We start from the raw sequence: 18448 nt of genomic DNA, 5'->3' as shown, positions 1-18448 counted from the left end.
CCCCCCCCCCCAAACCATCTTCTTTGCCTTCTTTAGCGACAAAAACGAAACAAAAACCGACCATGTCTGACGACGACGGGCAGATCTCGGTCTACGACGAGGTCGAGATCGAGGACATGACGTTTGACGAGGACATGCAGATCTACCACTACCCGTGCCCCTGCGGCGACCGGTTCCAGATCGCGCTGGCGGACCTGCAGGACCGGGAGACGGACATCGCCGTGTGCCCGAGCTGCAGCCTCATGATCCGCGTCATCTACGAGGTCGAGGACCTCTGGAGGGAGAAGGAGGAGGAGCCCGAGCCCGAGCCCGAGAAGGCCCAGGCCGAACAGGCGGCGGCGGCGCAGGTCCCCGTCGCTGCGTGAGGGAAAAGCGTATCGAGCATCAAACATGCAGGAGGGAGGGAGAGAGAGAGAGAGAGTGGAAATACCACGAATACAACGGCTAGGGACAGACGGGCTCTCTTCGATCTCGACATAAGATGCCCTCTACATACCTCACACCAAGGGGACACCAGACAAGGCTTGTCCGAGTTTTCGACCCCCCGGGGCCAGATCAATCCAAGGCGAGATAGACCCGCGAGGCAGCAGTCGAGCTGCATAGTCAGACTCGGGATGGCGACCGATGTTCGCCGCCTGGCTACTGGCATACCATGGAATGGAAGGCTATCGGCTGCCAGAGCGGATGACGCCGGATGACTCAGCCCTACCCGTTCAGTCATACCATGCCAGCCAGAGCATTGTCTGCCGCCTCGGCAGGGCGCAGCTCTATCAGGACGTCAATGTTGCGAAAATGGCGATAATCGGCAGGATCCCACTCTATGTGTACATAGATGTTTGTGTGGTGTATTGCAAGTAGGATATTAGCATTAATGTAGCCGGCCCTTGGGCCAGCCTACTGGCACAGTAACAAATGCCCCATCTAACACCTCTAACTCATGTCTCATGCCCTGCTGCCATGCCCGTGGACACCAATGCTGTCCTCAAAACAGAGACTTCTCAACCCGAGACATGCTCTTTTCTCCTTTGAACGCCTGTAAAACGCCTTAGAGCACCTGCTCTGTGGAAATGCTTATCCTGTGGCCCCCCCCCCCCCCCCCCCACCACCATTGATATGTGTAATGACACACCCAGTGCTCCAGTGAAGACGGACCGAAAAGAGACTCAGATGGCACGCTTTCGCTGCAAAAGAAGAAAAAAAAAGGAAGAGCAAGGTAGGCCGCAGCAAATCCTCTGCCTCACAGGATCATCACGCCGAGGGCGCAGAAGATGACCATGCCCATCATGGAGCTCTCAAAGGAGAGCTGTTCACCGGCGGCCTTGATGCTCGAGGGGGTCGGCTCGGGCGTCCCTGTCAGAACTGACGTCTGTGTCACAGACGAGTTGGTGCCATTGGTGGTGATGTGAGGATCTGAAAACAGTAGTTCTGTTAGATTCTTTATCATACATCCGCTTGGAAGGTTGGCCAGAGAGGGTAACTTACGGGGCACCGTCGTGACGCCGGTCACGCTGACTATGGTCGGCTCGCTGGGCAGGCTCGTCGTCGTGGTCAGGTCTGTCCTGGTCTGGATGCTGAAGATCGGGCCCTCGGCGGAGGAGGAAGCTGAGTCTTGCGCGTTGGCCACGCGGCATGCGCCGACAAGGACGACGCCGACCACGGATTGGATAGACGAGAGCTTCATTGCGGCTGGGACAGGCTGTGCTTGCTGTCTGCCGATCGAGTGCAGGCGAGGAGCGGGTTGAGCTGGGTAGCAATGAGGAATAAGCAGTACAGATTATGGCCAATGCTTTGTTGGCCTCGGCCTCGTCCTGGCAACCACAGGTAACGGCGAGGAAGAAGAGATAGAAGATAGAGGTGGTGGTGTTGTTGTTGTTTTCCTTTTGGTCGGGTCCGTGCCGTCAAAACTGCGAATGCAGATGCGAAAAGCCAACTAATACAGCGCCAGGCGGTCGAGAATAAGGTTATCAACAGCGGATGGACGGAGATAGAGAGAGAGAGAGAGAGGTCTCGGACCCAGAGGTTGGAGAGAAGAGACTCAGTCGCTAGTGGGTGTTTGCTCTTATGCAGCCTGCGCAATGGCTCATCGATCCAGGGTTGGCGTATGTATGGTTCTGTCTGACAAGCCCGATGTCTCCTTGACAGGCCAGTGTGCACTGCATGCAGAGAGTCCGGAGGTCGGGGTTGGGGACGGGGTGGTGGTCCTCCTTTTCTATCATCCGCACCCCCCGGCGAGGGTTGAAGATGTCCGTAGATGTACTGGTGTATGTATATACTCGCTCGACTCAGTTGGAGGGAAAAAGGTTTCGAGCAAGATTGTGTCACGACAGCAGGAGAAGATGTGGGTGCAGTAGGTATATGATCTGGCCAAACGACATCATTCCGTTTCCTCTCCCGTCTCGGCGACCCTCAATCGCGCATGTGTCGACCGGGGTGAGGAGGATGCATGCATCTTTTTAAACAGCCTGCTCCATAAAAAGATCAGAGTCTTGCTCGGGGAAATACCAACCAATGCTACATGTACATGCTATCCTACCTAATGCAGTAGTGGTGTAGAGAAGAAAAAAAAGAGAGAGAGGCTCGCACTAGAGCTGGCAAGCCAACCAAGAAAGCGGAACCCCCACCCACCCACACCATCGCTGCAAGATCGACACGGCCACCACTAGAGCAGGTACCTCTCTGCACAGGATTGTGTGGCCTTTTTTTTGCGTGGCTTTGCATGGCAACGGAGGCTGTTGCTGCTCGAACCTCTTCGGAACTCTCCAGCACCAGCCCCGCCAGGTCTGCCTGCATTGCTATTTACAGTACCGTCACTGCGCAAACCGTTTTGGAGCTTCATGCGCCGCCCGCGTCGATCAGCGATCAGCAGCAGCGACTGGCCAAGCAGGCACCAGCTGAATCAGAATGTACGGAGTAAGGAATAGAGAGAGAGAGAGAGAGAGAGAGAGAGAGAAGAGGCATGCGCATCGCAAACCACCAGGACAGAAACATCCAACACATCCCACCCATCATGCCATTTCTCGCCCGCTCCATTTGTGCAATAATGCTCGCCAATGCTGTTCTTCTCGACCTGGCTGGCTTCGGTCGAGCAGGCGACCGAGCACAGCGACTACGGAGTAAGTACCTACCTAGACAGACATCTGCCTATCTTGGCTCCGGTACTCCTGCGCAGCGCAAGAGTCTGATGGGTCCGTACGTGGGGGGTTTTAGGTTGACAAGGATCTTCAGTTCGACTGTGGCTCCAGTCTTGCGTCATCGCCTCAGAACCAGCTGCGCACTCGATACACTGGCTGCTGACAAGACCCAGAGGTGAGGCAGCCCAAAGCAGACTACCACACTAGCACACTAGAGCCACACTTTCTTATCTTTACTCCGTGCAGTGCGTACCTACTCCGTACTTCTTGTCCATCCTCTCTGGACAGCAAGGAAGAAAAGATACCTTGTCGAATGGACAGGTGGTGTGGTGCGTCGCTCCTTCTTCGGTTCTGCAGCAACCTTGTTTCTGACTAGCGTTCCCGTCGGAAGTAGCAGGGGTCGCTGCCAAGTTTTTCTTCACTCTTGCTCGCTAGCCAACTCTACTTTGCTAAGGTTGTTTAACCACCTCAGACAGTCTGCAAGGAGAATGACTACTCCGGCACCCCCAGATGGCTACTCCGGCACCCCTGAGAAAAATACCTTTTTTACCACCAAAACCTCCACTATTTCAAAAGTCACTAAACTGGGGCCTTATCAATTCAGATCCACATCCCAGATAACCCGAACCGACCCATAACCCCAATACTAACCACTAACCCTAACCTCCTAACCACTAACCCTAAGATATCTTAATAAAAAATAGATCATCTTGAAGCTTGAAAGTTGAGCTTTCTAATGGTATTGATTTTATTGAGAGATGTGCCTTGGTTTATTTTGAGTTTTGAGAAATGTTGTTTGCCAAGGCGCTAATGGGGGTGCCGGAGAAGCCATCTGGGGGTGCCGGAGTAGTCATTCTCGTCTGCAAGGCACTCCCGTCCCGTTCCTGGTGCAAAAAAATTCTTGCTTTTTTTTTTTTTTGTGGCGGCCAGCCAGCAGCCCATCGTGGCTGAACATCCTAACCGGGAGATGCGGTCCTCATCTCCGATGCGATTTAACCGCCGTCTGCTCGAGTCAATCAACACAACCATCCCGTCTATTCGATAATACATGCACCACTCTCATGACTTGTCCAGTATCGACACCTCAAATCGGGCCACATCGATTGGCCCCGTCCCTTGCATGAACGACACCTGATGACTGGGATGACTAGCTCTCGGGTACTTTTTTGGATACTCTTTGTCGTATTTCATCTAGATACTCACTCTACTTGACCTGCCCAAGTACTCTTGACCAAGTCTTGTTTCGTTTTCCCGTCTCAGTCCCAAGTTTCCTCATGTGCACGTCTGTCAAAGAAGCAAGTTGCTTTATCTGGCTCTTCGTCTAGTTCCCATGTAGCTCTTATCTAGCTTTTTTTTTTTTGTATTCCGTTTACCCACCTCGTTTCTCATGCGGCAACATTCTCAAAGAAGAAGGTCGGGTCCCCTGTAGTGTTCAGATAGGTTAGTCAAACCGTCGCTCGATGATGCGTGGTTCAAGAAAGAAATAAAGAAAGGGGGGAAAAAACATACCGGGAACTGCATTCTCAGCCAAAGCCGACGTGATCTCAACCTCCTTGCCGCCATCCATGAGGTCCTTGCCCTTCTTGCCGCCCTCCTCGACGAGGATGACCGCCACCGACTGGAAGCCCGCCGTGCGCTTGAGGCCGGGCACCATGGCCAGCAGCGTCGCCTGCTCGTCAAAGGCCAGCTTGCGGTTGAGCACGCTGTCGGCCTCCTCGCCCGTCTGCAGCCGCCGCTTGAGGTTCTGCACAAACGGCATCGCCTTCTTCATCTCGCCCATCTTGGCGATGCGCGGGTTCATGGCCTTGTCGTCGACCGACCGGGTCGCCGGGTCCCACATCTCCTTCATGAGCTCGATGTACTTCTCCTGCCAGGCCGGGAACTTGTCCGTCGTGTAGATGCTCAGCTTCTTGGGCTGCTTGGGGTCGTAGCTCGTCGCCTTGCCCTTGGCCCGCCGCTTGAGCTGCTGGCTCTCGGCCGAGTTGATGCTGCTCGCCGTGCCCTTGGCGTAGTCCCACTCCGCCGACAGGCCCGCCTTCGCCGCCGGCACCTCGGGCCAGCGGGCGAGCTGGATCGACTGCGGCTTCTTGAGCACCTCAAGCCAGATGTACTCGCTCCAGTGGGGCGTGATGGGGGTGAGCATCAGAGCCTGCAGCTCGATGTACTCGTAGATCAGATCCTTGTGCAGGGCGATGCCGGCCGCTGCGCAAGACTCACGGTAGAAGCTCAGCGCAGAGAGGACGTTGTACCACGAGCTCTGGACGGCAAGCTTGTAGTTCGTATCGACGTAGTGGCCCTTGGCTTCGTGCACCAGGCGGTGGAGCTCGTTGCGGAAGAGAGCATCCTGGAAGCTGTTCGTCGCGCCGGTACGGAGCTGCGCCTCATCCTTGAGGGTGTCCTCGATCCATTCTCTCGACGTGAACAGACGCAAGATGGTGGCGTCTGCTACATCCTCGTCGAAGTTGGCGTCTCCAATGGTGTCACCAGCATCGGCCAGAGCCAGACGCGTCGCGTCTGCGCCGAACTTCTTCGTCGCCTCGTCCAGGGTCATGAAGTTGCCAGTGCTCTTCGACATCTTCTGGCCGTTTAGGAGTAGATGGCCATTGCATCGAATCGACTTGATCCAGTACTCTCGAGGGAAGATGGCCAAGTGGTTGTAGATGCAGAAGGTCAGATGGTTGTTGATGAGATCCTTGCCACTGACGCGGAGATCCAGCGGGTAGAAGTACTCAAACTGGCGCCGCATGTCCTCGAGAGTCTCGCGAGGGATGCCACTGGCCAGAACGTCCTCGCCCATATCGCGGCGGCAGAAGAGATAGTCCCAGACAGGATCGATCATCTGCTCGGCGGCAATGTTGCCGATACCCTTCTGCCTACCAAACATGTCCGAGTGCAGGTAGTGCGCAAAGGTATAGTAGCTCATGTAGATCGTGCTGTCCGACAGACTCTCCACCAGGAACTGGGGATCCCAAGGAAGCTTGGAACCCAGACCATAAGTCCGAGCGCAGGCCCATTGGTTAAGCCAGTTCAGCACACCCACGAAAGCATGCTTGGTCTCCGAGGTATACGTGTTGAGACCCTTGCCATCTGCATTCTCGACAAATTTGAGTGCTTCCCGCCTCCAAGAGTCCTCGCCGTAGTCGAGGTACCACTGGTCGAGCAGGGCAGTGATGCACTCATCGCCGGAGCGGCTGACAACCTTCTTCTCGGGCTCAGCGTAGGCAAAGGCCTCGCCAGCATCGATAAGGCTTTGCCTAACAAGCGGCTTGGCCTTTTCAACGCTCAGTCCGGTGTGGTCGCCAACCTTCATGACTCCCTTGTAGAAGCCCTCGGTGTATGCCAGGTTCTTGGCCTCTTCCAGCTGCTTGACGTCCTTGGGCGAAGCAATCTTGAGCTTCTTGACCAGGAAAGGCGCGCAGAGGTCACCGTACGAAGGGGTGTCGATAATAGGAACGATCTCCTTCTCGGCCCACTCCTTCTGGATGCCATAGTATTCAGGCTTCTTGGCAAGCTCAGTGACGGTACAGAAATCGTCAGGGCTGTCAGAGGGTACAGAGGTGACCACACCAGTACCCTTGGTAGGCAGGACATTCTCCATAGGAAGAACGCGAACGCCGTCCTTGTGAACTGACAAGGGAGCGTTGACCAGGGTGCCAACCATGTCTGAGCCCACAAGCTCGGCGGCTGCCTCGGGGATGGCCCCATCGGCCGCTAGAATGCCCTGGAAAGCCATGTTCTTGGCTGCCCGGGCAGTGACAACATAGTATTCCTTCTCGGAGGCCTTGAAGAGACCGTACGTGATCTTAGGGCCGATGAAGCAGCACGTTTGGCCGTACATGGTCTCCGGGCGCAGGGTTGCAGGGACCAAGAACACGCTTGCATCTTCAGGGATCTTGCCCTTGATGGCGTCGGCGGCCTTGGAGGACCACTCCAGAACACGGAGCTTAAGAGCCGTATATTCTTGGGGTCCGACACCCTCGCCTTCACTTCGGTCGTGATCCATGCAGGGCTGGCCATCCTTGACGGAGTAGATAGTGTACCTCTTGCCGAACTTGACCTTCTTGAGGTCACGGAGCAGAGTCATTTGCCAAGAAACGAAGCGGTCGTAGTAGGGATTGGCATCCGTCGTGACAAACTGGCGGCGCCAGTCAATACGGCAGCCCAGAGACGTGAGATGCTGCTTGCACAGCGGCGGGAAGTACTCCAGCCAATAGCTCGCATCGGAAAACCTGTGAATCTCCTCCTTGGGGATGCCCATGGTCTTCATGATCTGGAACTGGTACTTGGCTTTGACCGTCTTGGCCGCGGCCTTGCCTTTCGTGGCGGAGAACTTGGTCACGTCCTCGCGCTGGCTTCCTTGCTGTGCGACGGCTTTCGTGGCATCCACCTCGACAACCTCCTCTTCCTCCTTGTAGTTCTCGAATTCTTGGCCAAACAACTTGATCTCGTCGGCGAGCTTGTCGGCACAAGCCTTGATAGGAAGGCCAGTGCAGTGGAATCCTTGCGGGAACAGGGTCCTCTTTCCCAGCATTCTGTTGAAGCCGATGGTGAACTCGACCTTGCTATAGCTGAAGGCATGTCCGACGTGGAGAACACCGTTCCTGTGAAAGATCGCGGTCAACAAACGATCAACCCGGTCCGAACACTCCCCCAGAACCACGGCTTACATGTAGGGGTATGCGATGCATCCAAAGTATTTGGGGTACTTCTCCCGGAGCTCTGCAGGCGAGATGGTGTGAAGAGGGAAGTCCCTGGTGGACGGTGCATCCGGCTCGAAGAGGTGGTCTTCTTCCCAAGCTTGCTGGTACTTCTTCTCGATGGTGATCAGGCTATCGCGCTTCTCGGTCTACAAAATCATGAAAGTCAGAGAATTGAGACTTGAAAAATGCCGGACAAGGGATTTCTGAGGAAATACATACGCCCTTGAGCTCCTTCGTCTTGGACGCAGTGGCAATCTGGAGTCCAGACATGGCTTGGGTAGGGGCCGCAGCGGCCATGTTGACAGTTGTCGCAAAGGCAATACGGAGCGTTGCAGGGTATTGATCGCTGATCTACCAGGTTATGACCATTATTTGGCAGTCTCTGGCAGAAATCGGCGTGTTGCAAGCAAGTAAAATGCCGTCCGCTGTGTATGAACCGTCGCTGTTTGAGTCACTGGTTCTGCCGGACACACAAAATTTCAACAGCACTTTAGTTTCGGCGGCGGTTTTGACCTGCCCGGCCTAGGAGGGGCACTTCAATTCCAGCTGGGAGCGATCGCGGGGTGCACGCCAGCCAGCATAGGGGTGCGCATGGACCCTCTTTAGCGGTGGCTGGTGCGCTCTGATTCTCGATAACCAACTGTGGCGCATCCCCCATCATCAATCGCTTTTGCGCACTCTCTCGGCAATTCGCGGCCTCCCAGGATTCTTGAAAGAACGACCTGCAGAACTACCAGTCGGTCCACGATTTGTCACGGCTCGCTCCTCGGTGCATCATGTTGCCAACACTGGTGCGGAGGCTGGCGGCAGCTCCGAAGCCGAAATTGACCATCCAGAACAACCCCTACAAGACCAAGAAGGTGTGGCCGCCAGACTTTTCCAAGCTGTCGCCGCATGAGCAGTTCAAGTTTGAGAAGCGGTACAAGAGGAGGGTCAAGCTTGCATCGGCTCGCCCAAAGTGGAACAAGATCATACAACTCACGCAACTCTTCAGCATCACATGTACGGTGCCCTGCGTCGTCGTCAGTCAGCAGTCAGTGGGCTAACTGGCGTCATAGTTGTTGTCATCTACAGCGTCCTATTTATGGACTGGAAGGGAGAAAGTCAACCTTTCGAAGGGGTAAGTGCATATTTCAACTGGGTATGCTCAAGCCCACATTGTCGGCTCACATACTAACTACACCTTCTCGCACAGGTGCGGAGGAGATTCTGGGAGACGATGGGGTCCTTTTCACCCTCCGAGCGGTTCGAAAGACGGAAGGACATAGACCATCCCTCGACCACGACGAAATAATGTTGCCTGGGGGCCGGATATTTTGATCATGTATTGCATCTACCGGAGTCTGGTGTCGGATACCCATATCAAATCAGCTGCATTTGCCTGAATACCAATCATCTCTTCTCTTACGCTGCGTGGTCGTGGCCTTTGCAGTAGGCCTCGTGAATTCAATTGCCCCTGGTGTTTAATCCTCTCGAATCTTGTGTATCTCTCAAGGCTTTTGCTTCCGCTACTCAACATGTCTCTGGAGTCGCGCTTTCAAGGCTGTCTTATCGACCGTGCCAGACAAAGTTGTTACCAATGCCCAGCCCCGAACCCAGGCCCGACCCGCGCCCTTCGTTGACTGGCCTCTTTGCAACCGTCCCTTGTGCCTTTACGCCTGCCACAATGCGATCAAGGCTGGTCTCTATTACGACACCACCTATGATCATCTCACTCAATGTGGAGTGCAGAGTTTCAAAGTTGAAGATCAAGTCTAGCTCGCAGACATTTTCGAATAGCTTGTCCAAGGCTTCAACGTAGACCTGTATGAGGTCGATAAGCGCGAGGGGCGACTCGGTAGCTGTTGAAATGATAATAAAGTACAGCGTCGCGTAGTGTCTGTAGGTCACCAGCGATGGCACGTCGTTCTGCTGTTCTCCGGGGGCGTGCGAGGTGCCCGAGGCGGCGAGGAGGGGAGGAAGAGGTAGGAAGTTGCAGGAGCCTGCCGGCCGGTTCGAAACAAGGGTAAAAATCTCGGAGATGAGCCTCTGTTGTATACTCGTATCCTGTGTGGCCGGCGCATATTAGCTTTCGCTGCATATTGCAGAGCGATATCAACTAGGTCTCGAGATGGTGATGTTACCAGCTGGGTGTAGAACTTGGTCAGCCGCGGCTGACCCTGGCCATTAAAGACCAGAAAGGCGTTGATCATAATGAGCAGTCTCTCATGTCAAGGACCTCATTTCTAAGCTGTCCCCTAGCTCGGCTCAAAGAGGCAGTGGTGGAGGAGCGAGAGTTTAGCACCGCCAGTGATGCGATGCGATGCGATGGGCTTGCAGCGAGGGAGGGTTCAACCTCAGTGGTGGGGTTGCACTTTGCTCAGGCACGCGGCCTAATAGAGCCACACCTTGCCTGGTGGCGTGCCTCATCCTAGAGCGAGCAAGAGGCCAAGAAAGCTGGAGGAGTGCCATTAGCGGATTCCGTCACCTCAACCCACCCCAATCGCCTGATGCCGTTTCCAATCACGGCAGTCTCAAAGCTCGATGATTGATTGCGCCGTCCAGGGTCCTCAGGGTCAATCAGTCCACCCTCGTCCGCAAGATCACGTCCAAGACTTAGTACCACTGCTTTTAAGCGACGCCCTTCTCAGAGACACACAACACTGAAGCGATTCAAGGCTAGAGCCCGTCAATCTCTTCTGCTTCCCCACCCGCGTCGCATCGTCATCATGTCCCGACCGGTGCTCAACGCAAGCCGCTTGGCCCGCCGCGGTCTTGTCGGCGCTCTTCGAAGCTCCCGCCCAGCCGCCAGGAGCACGCCTTTCCTGACGCTCGGCCGCATCGCCGGCTCGGCGCCGCTCCACACCCGAAAGTTCATGTCAACAAGCTCAGCCATGCAGAAGGGCATCCTGCCGGACTCCGAGAACCCTCCCGCCAAGCAAGCGGAGGATTCGCCAGTCACGGCCACTCCGGCTGAAATTTCCGAGGGGGAGTACCATCAGCTGGCCGATGAGTATCTCGAGACAATCCTCAGCAAGTTCGAGGAGCTCCAAGATGAGCGTGAGGATGTGGATGTTGAATTCGCGGTAAGTTTGCCCGGTGCCGTCCCCTGCGAAGGTCCGCAAGACTGACACGGTCTCCTAGGCTGGCGTGCTGACTCTCAGCTTCCCGTCCATCGGAATCTACGTCATCAACAAGCAACCGCCCAACAAGCAGATCTGGCTCTCCTCGCCCAAAACAGGACCCAAGAGGTACGACTGGGTCGTCCTGGGCGACGGGCAGCATCAGAAGCAAGGCACGGCTTCGGGAGACTGGGTATACCTCCGCGACATGCAAACGCTGAACGACCTTTTCCTCGACGAGATTGGAGTAGATCTTAGCATGCCTATTCCACATTACGGCGAGTGATTCTGCCCACATGTGGCGGCTGTTCCTTCTCTTGATCATCTATGACTCTTGCTGCGAGAATTTATTGCATGTATTTTTCACTATGAGCGTTGTTTTTGCTTATCATTGATGGCCCCATCATGATTCTCATCTTCTGAGGAGAGTACTGGCCTGGTTTTGTCCAGATCTTTCCAGGATGGCTAGATGGTCATCGATCAGTCACCCGTTTGTACTGGCGGTGTATTTGCGACGTCATCTGCTACGAGAGTGTTTAGCACAGTGATCCAGCTAGTAACTTGTATCATACACAGCTTAGCCGGCTTGAATTTACACATGAGATATTCCTCTTCATCGCTCGCAGCCCAACAGTGACTGTTGAGTTTTGCTCCAAACTCGGTCGCTCGTTGATTCTCGTAGGTAAACTTACTCAAGTGCAGTCCAATCTTAACTAATATCTCTAGCAATAGCCTCCGCCAATGTGCGATCCAGTAAGACACCATGCTTGGGCCGAATGTATATGCTATTGGTAACGCTCAGATCAAGGGGCTGATGGGCAACTTTGAAGGGCTTATATACGAGAAATTCAAAGACTTGCCGAACTCGTCTGTCTGATAGACTGAGACATCTGCCCTTGAATATTGCATAGAAATGGAAGCAATCCACAAATGCGACATGGAAAAGACTGTACATAAACGCCCACGCTACTGCTTCAAAGGGGAAAAAAAGGGGGTATTTGACATCCAGGCCCGCTCCATCATCTCCATCACATCACTCGCTCGCAGGCGCGGCCGCTTCCTCCTGCGGCTGATCCGCCGCGTCCTCGCCCACCGGGTCCTCCGGGATGATACCGTTCTGCCTCTCCCAAACCTCGCGCCTGATCCGGTCGTCCTTGGCCTTGCGTGCGCGTTCCACCTCTTCGAATCCGCCAGACTTCTTCAGCTTGCCCTCGCCGACGAAGTCGGTCAGTTCCTTCATGAGAGGGTTCACGCGCCGGCTCTCCAGCTCCTTCTGCCTCAGCTTCTCGGCCCGCTCGATAGCTTCCAGGCGGTCCTCGTGGTTGGGCTGCAGAGCCCGCACCTCGCCGAGGACGCCTTCCTTGGCGGTGCTCGGATCGACGCCGACATTGTCTCCGATCCTGTTCAAGCCCTTGGAAAAGGCGCGGGCGGGAGCTGCAGCAGCGCCCGTGCCGACATCTTTCATCTGCTCCTTTGTAGCCTGCTCGACCAGCGCAAATGTTTCGGATGCCTTCTCGAGGTCGTCACGCAGGTCGACCATCAGGTCTTCCATGAGTCTCAGCTCGTCCCTGCCTTGGCAGACGTCCTCCAGCTCCTTCTCCCAAATCTTGGTCCAGACGGGCTTCTCGCGCTTCATGTAGTCCTCCATCTTCTTGAGCTCCTTGGTCAGAGTCGTAATATCCTTGGTCACAGTCTCAAGTTGGCGTGGCAAGGGTCGGACACCACGCATAACAACGTCCTTGCGCAGATCCTCCACAAGGTCCTGGAGATCGTCGACCTTGGTGACAAGCCGGTCCGAGTCGGTGTTGAGCTGCTTGCGGCCACTGTTGACATATGCCTGACCCGAGTCCCCGTCGACATCGGGCACAGATGCTTTCGCAGCAGCAACTTTAACGTTGTTGGCCTTGTTCCGGAGTGCTGTCATTGAGCCTTGCACCTCCGACTGGAAGTTCGAGTAGGTCTGCCGCAGGACTGCGAGATCACGGCGCAGGCTGTGAAGCTCAGACACATGGCTGGGATTAAGTTTACGCCCAGACACAGCCGCGGCTGCATTCCTTGGGGAGTCTGCAGGGGGTGTCATGGGCGGTGGAGGTGCCGCGGCGATGCGCGCCATGTCCTTCGCTGCCTCCTGCTGCCTGTCCGACACTCGTTGAAGGGCTGCACCCTGATCATCAACGTTTTGTTTGACCTCCTGCATCATCTTCTTGATAGACCCAAGACCTTCATCGATGTGCCGTTTGACTTCGTCCAGAGGCTCAATGTTGAGGACCAGAACGGTACGATCTTTGATATCTGATAGATCCTCGAGCTCATGCCGTACACCAGATATCGGGTCCTGAATATAGATCTCAGGCAGGTCCACGCCATTCTGTTGGGTGTTCCACGAGAACTTTTCGATAAATGCAAGCTGAAGTCGACCGATGGTGAGTTCACTGTAGCCTTCAGCCAACACAAACTTCTTGACCTTCGACTTATACTGGAGGAAGAGAGTGAGTTCTTTCGTGGATGGGGCAGCCCCTGGTTCTGAATCTACCGGATGGCTCTTGGTCGGTGTTGGCTCCACCAAAGGCACCACTGATTTCGTTTCTGAAGATTTGACGGGTGTGCCGTTAATCTCACCAAAATCGCCAACCATAGGCAAGACATCAGGCGGTGGGCCGTTCAGTGTTGCGCTCGGTTGGGGGTATTTGTCATCAGGCGTTTGCGCAGTAGGACTGTCGATGACATCTGAAGTCACGGCCTCCTTTTCCTCCGATACTCGACTCGGTGCTCTGACTGGTGAGGAGTCGGCACCGCCTGCCAGCGACTGGCTCGACTCATTACGGTTATGTTTGAGATTATCACGGATTTGTACAGCCCGCATGGATTCCCTCACTTCCCCACGGCCTCGGTTGGGAATCGGAGTATTCTGAGGAGGGAGAATAGGAACTCCATTGGCACCACTGCCGAGATGTTTCGAAATCTGATACTGTGAGTATCTTCGCGAAGCCCTCCTCTCCAGCTCTCCCCCCCGTTGAAGAGCTGCTAGAGCGCTCTGGGAGGATTTGGGTGGCGGTGGTGGTGGAGGGAAAGAGTCGATACTTAGATCATTCGCCGGAGGCCCAGAGGCTATGCTGGGTTCGTCGCTAGGATATGGTGGAAGAACGGGGATATTCTGCATAGTACTGCTGGACAATGTCGACTGCTCAGAGGTGATTGAGGCCTGTGACTGGTCGCGTTGTGCCGCAAATCGCCGACTAGGAGATGAGTTGAGTCTGCTCGCCGGCTCTTCTCGCTGCGTCTCCGGCCTGTATCCGTTCTCAAGTCCCTCGTTCAATAGAGAAGTTAGTCCAGAGTTCCCACTTCCAACCGTACTAGTGCTGGTCGTGCGGCCTACACTGGCTTCACTAGGTATTCCATTCTCCCTTTCCCGTGACTGCTTCTGCCTCAGTTTTTGCTGTTTGCGCTTCAAGCCGTGAAGGAGGTTGATGATGATGTCACGTATCCGCGGCAAGTACTTCTCGAGACTTTCGACGCTGGCTTCCTGGCTGAGAGTCGCTTCCAGGATATTCCGCAACAGCTCTGGGACATTGCCGAGATCTGAAGTGTCGACGTTGATAGCAGTAAACGCCCGGCACGCCATGTTGAATTCATATCCCAGCCGCACATAGACATCGGATACCTGCGTATCCGTCGCCTGCCCACGAGACCATTGCGTGAGGGTCTCGAGGAGTTGTTTCGTGGCAACAAGTAGGTGGGTGACACTTTTTTCGATCTGAGACAAAGGCATGTTGGATCCAGAGCCACTCGAGGCCTGTCGAGAGAGTGGGTTGTTAGATTCTGGCTCAGAGACAATTTGGGGATCGAGGGAAATGTGAGAGGAGTCTGATTCAGAGGCATGCTGTCAAGGTCTCAACGAAATAACATGGCTACTCACGTTTGCTCTCCTGGAGCTGCCACCACCACTGCTTCCTGCAGATCGATTCGAGGCTGTCGAGGAGCGACTTTGGACGGGACCGGCCATTCCCACAGCTGGAGACATTGATCGCGCTGGTATATGAGGAGGCGGGCCAGGCTCGGCACCTGGTGAACGCCGTTGCATAGATCTCGAGGGACCTGGTGCTTGCATTATCGATGGCTTTGAGTGCCCAACGTGGTCGCCTCCTGTTGCGCACAGCTCCACCAGGTCGGGATGAGGAGAGGGTGCAAGAGGTTGAGCGCAAGGCAGGCCTGTCGCTATGCTGTCTGAAAGATGGACAAGTCGCTCCAGAAGTATGAAAGCAATATGCGGACAAATACACAGGTGACGAGTCGAACTGGTACAGCAAATGCCCGATGGCCGTCTCAAGGTTAAAGTCTGGTAAAGCGCGGATGCGGAGCTTGCCGGACACTGTGTATTGGAAACGGCTGATGGGGCCTACTCGATCTGTTTTAAGGGACAATGCCTCACCATCAATCTCGACAGCTCCTCTACAGCACTCGCTTTTAGTGCCTACAGGTGACAAGGTGGCCCGTGTGTTTACTAAACAATGCCCCTGAAAAAATAGAGTGGTAGGCTACCTAAAACCAACCACCTGTGCCACCAATGCAACATTGAGTGAACTTACGCCACGTGTGGCTGAACAAGTCAAGTCCCAGCTCTGTGTGGAAAGCTGAATCATCACAGCTTTCATCACCTTGGGGTGGCGTCAATCGCCTGCCATTTTCTGGATGTGAGCAAGTCCTTCTCAGCATGCTTGTCGTGTCGACTCCATCGGCGCTTGGTTTCATGGGCTCTGCTGTGGCTGACCTTCAAGTCCTCAAGTCGAGGCCTGATAAGCTTTGTGAGTGGTGAGTACCTACTTGTAGGCAAACCACCTACTAGAGTGGTCTACCTCCTGTTAGAATTCCTCTGCAGACCATCACCACATATTGGTTGCCATGACGTAGCCCTGGATGAATCATATATTTCGGCACCGAACGTCACCCATCACCAGAACAGCTTTATCAGTGAGTGCTTCTAATTGCGCATTGTAGAAGACACTGATGAAAGCTTTGGCGTGGTTCGCTCCAGCATTGGAAACTAGGCTGCCTATTCGCATTCGCATTCGTCACTACGTCCTGTTCGGCTTACGTCGACCTACCACCGACTCGGTAACGGTCTCAACCTGACTTGGGCGCAAATGAAAAGACCGTATTTCACGTTAATGCCCGGAAGGTTTGTTGTGTCGCTAAACCCCGTGCTAATACGCCAGCCATGAAGTCTATTTTCGGACCTCACCGGTCATTGTCTTTCTTCGGCCTCGGCCTCGGTCGCAACGCTAAAGCGTTCAATAGTCGGTGTTGGCCGTTCACTATGTTGTCAGGTACTTAAGTCGGCATCATTCCAGTCCGAACTTAATTCCAACCTGCCAGCCATCCAGCCCAAATGCTCTTCCTTTCATAGTTACCCCAATCGTGCTCACAAGCTCGTTCATCGCTATTGGTTCTTGAGCGGATTCAATATGCCAACGCCAAGAATCGCCATCGTTGGCGCCGGCCCAGCAGGCTGCATGCTGGCTCGCCTCCTCCATCTCTCTGATATTGACGCCGTAGTGTTCGAGGGCGAGCAGTCGCCAGATTATCGCTCGCAGGGCGGAACGCTTGACCTCCACACCGAAACAGGCCTTGCCGCGATGCAAGATGCCGGGCTTTTCGACAAGTTTTTGGAAAAGGCAAGATACGACGGCGAGTATCTCCTCAGATCCAACCTCCATCTGAAGCCCTTGATGGTCAAGGGTACATCAAATCCCGGAGAGTCAAGATTTGGAGGACAGAGGCCAGAGATTGACCGAGCCGAACTGCGGCGCATCTTGACCGAGAGCCTGCCAGAGGGCATGATTCAGTGGGGCCATCATCTCAAAGCAGTTTCTGAAGATGGCACTCTCACCTTCGACCATACTGTGCGCTCAGGATTTGACCTCGTGATCGGTGCCGAAGGAGCTTGGAGCAAAGTGCGCAAGGTCCTTTCCCAGCAGGAACCAATCTTCGTGGGGATAGGCGCACATTCGCTCCGGGTACCGGATGCAGCAAATACGGCACCTGAGCTCTACAAACTTGTCAACCGGGGGAGTGTCTTCGCTCACGACAAAGGTCAGATGCTGGCCGTTCAGATGATGGGGGACGATTCGATCAATGTCTATGCCAATTTCAGAACAGACGACCCAAATTGGTTCAAAAACTGCGGATATGATCCGTCCAACCTGGATGAGGTCAAGACACACATGCTGAGTTCCGATTCGATCTGGGCTGATTGGCATCCAACCCTCAAACAGGCCATATCTTTGGCTGAAGGTCCCTGCAGTGCGAGGAGTCTATACATGCTTCCTGTGGGCTTCAAGTGGCCACACAAGCGAGGTCTCACAGTCTTGGGCGACGCGGCCCATCTGATGTTGCCCTTTGCCGGTGAGGGCGTCAATATCGCCCTAGACGACGCGAGGAAACTGGCAAGCGCAATCATCAAGGCCGTCAACCATACGCCCAATGGAGACATATCGGCGTCAATTGACCGTGAAATCGCAGAATACGAAAAGGAGATGTGGCCCAGGACTGAAAGAGTGGCCAAATTGACAGATGGAGTCACTCAGTTAAACTTCTTCACCAACGCTCCCCCGGAGTCTGTCATTGCAGCATCAACCGCGATGCATGTTCGCTTCCACACGCCGTGGGTGCTGCATCCTCTGGCCACGGCGATGGTCTATACTTACTACTTCTTCAAACTGCGCTTTTAATGTTGGGCCGAAGCATTGGGGCGAGCAGGCGAGGGAGGTGGTTGCTCAGAGGAAACAATACCGTGATCTGCCCCCAGAGGAATTTCTCAAGCAAAGGAAAGGTTCTGATTTCGATTTTTAATGCTGGTCTGGGGGTCAGATCATGATGACAAGAAGGGTGTTCCAAGTCGAATACTGGATATCAGACTCGGCCACCTATCACTAATTTTGTTTGCTGGTTGACACGGTTTACCCCCTCGAATAGAATTCCATGAATAGCTTGAATATCCGAGTATGCATTCCTTTCCTTTCAATTGAGACCCTTTCCGATGTCAATCATTGCCCTGGCGATTACGATATCCGAGGCCAACCCGAAAGAAACGAGGAACTTGACTGGGTGTCAGAAACATTTGTTAGTGAAAGCGTGAAGCTACCCAGTGGCTACCTACCTTGCCTGCTTTAGTGCCCGCTGTGGAGCTGGGGAGATCAGGGGCTTCCCGTTAGAAATGATGTTAGTGCCATCCATGGATTCCTCCACTTGCCAAGCCTTAAGAAATCACAACGGTCGCAACATCTCAGGTAGGGCACTCTGCCATGTCAACAGATAGCAGAGACTGAACAGGTGCCAAATGCTGACATCAGGGTAGATAAGGGCTTCAGCCGCACTGTATTCTACAAGTCATGAAGAAAACGAGGCTGCTGTACCGACATGGGTACTAGGGCTGAGCTGCTCGATTCTGGGACCACTGCTGACGTGATAACAAGATTCGAAAATCATGTTTGAAGAAATATACTGCAGCCAAAGAAGT

General features: G+C 54.4%; 8 protein-coding genes across 8 annotated transcripts; 5 read left to right on the top strand and 3 right to left on the bottom strand.

Annotated features, from left to right (window-relative positions):
- Positions 1–62: 62 nt before the first annotated feature.
- On the top strand, positions 63–365 carry E0L32_012363 (uncharacterized protein; the record flags this gene model as incomplete). The annotated part of the gene is made up of 1 exon (XM_031135195.1): positions 63–365. One exon carries the CDS (start codon positions 63–65, stop codon positions 363–365), a length of 303 nt encoding a protein of 100 aa, XP_030998522.1.
- An 872-nt stretch (positions 366–1237) lies between these two features.
- On the bottom strand, positions 1238–1681 carry E0L32_012362 (uncharacterized protein; the record flags this gene model as incomplete). Its single annotated transcript, XM_031135194.1, has 2 exons — positions 1238–1410; positions 1483–1681. The coding sequence occupies 2 exons, from the start codon at positions 1679–1681 to the stop codon at positions 1238–1240; spliced, it is 372 nt and encodes a 123-aa protein (XP_030998521.1).
- Positions 1682–3007: 1326 nt separating this feature from the next.
- On the top strand, positions 3008–3294 carry E0L32_012361 (uncharacterized protein; the record flags this gene model as incomplete). The annotated part of the gene is made up of 2 exons (XM_031135193.1): positions 3008–3189; positions 3243–3294. The coding sequence occupies 2 exons, from the start codon at positions 3008–3010 to the stop codon at positions 3292–3294; spliced, it is 234 nt and encodes a 77-aa protein (XP_030998520.1).
- A 1222-nt stretch (positions 3295–4516) lies between these two features.
- E0L32_012360 (uncharacterized protein) lies at positions 4517–8128 on the bottom strand (the record flags this gene model as incomplete). Its single annotated transcript, XM_031135192.1, has 4 exons — positions 4517–4554; positions 4641–7732; positions 7799–7977; positions 8051–8128. The coding sequence occupies 4 exons, from the start codon at positions 8126–8128 to the stop codon at positions 4517–4519; spliced, it is 3387 nt and encodes a 1128-aa protein (XP_030998519.1).
- Positions 8129–8607: 479 nt separating this feature from the next.
- Positions 8608–9125, top strand: E0L32_012359 (uncharacterized protein; the record flags this gene model as incomplete). The annotated part of the gene is made up of 3 exons (XM_031135191.1): positions 8608–8833; positions 8890–8951; positions 9027–9125. 3 exons carry the CDS (start codon positions 8608–8610, stop codon positions 9123–9125), a joined length of 387 nt encoding a protein of 128 aa, XP_030998518.1.
- A 1414-nt stretch (positions 9126–10539) lies between these two features.
- E0L32_012358 (uncharacterized protein) lies at positions 10540–11218 on the top strand (the record flags this gene model as incomplete). The annotated part of the gene is made up of 2 exons (XM_031135189.1): positions 10540–10896; positions 10955–11218. The coding sequence occupies 2 exons, from the start codon at positions 10540–10542 to the stop codon at positions 11216–11218; spliced, it is 621 nt and encodes a 206-aa protein (XP_030998517.1).
- Positions 11219–11965: 747 nt separating this feature from the next.
- On the bottom strand, positions 11966–15040 carry E0L32_012357 (uncharacterized protein; the record flags this gene model as incomplete). The annotated part of the gene is made up of 2 exons (XM_031135188.1): positions 11966–14725; positions 14849–15040. 2 exons carry the CDS (start codon positions 15038–15040, stop codon positions 11966–11968), a joined length of 2952 nt encoding a protein of 983 aa, XP_030998516.1.
- A 1354-nt stretch (positions 15041–16394) lies between these two features.
- E0L32_012356 (uncharacterized protein) lies at positions 16395–17660 on the top strand (the record flags this gene model as incomplete). The annotated part of the gene is made up of 1 exon (XM_031135187.1): positions 16395–17660. The coding sequence occupies one exon, from the start codon at positions 16395–16397 to the stop codon at positions 17658–17660; it is 1266 nt and encodes a 421-aa protein (XP_030998515.1).
- Positions 17661–18448: the final 788 nt, after the last annotated feature.

This window comes from Thyridium curvatum (assembly GCF_004353045.1).
Source record: "Thyridium curvatum strain D216 chromosome Unknown NODE_160_length_20108_cov_77.057154, whole genome shotgun sequence".
Lineage (NCBI taxonomy): Eukaryota > Fungi > Ascomycota > Sordariomycetes > Thyridiales > Thyridiaceae > Thyridium > Thyridium curvatum.
Note: the sequence above shows the minus strand (reverse complement) of the source record. Positions and strands in the feature narration are given on the sequence as shown.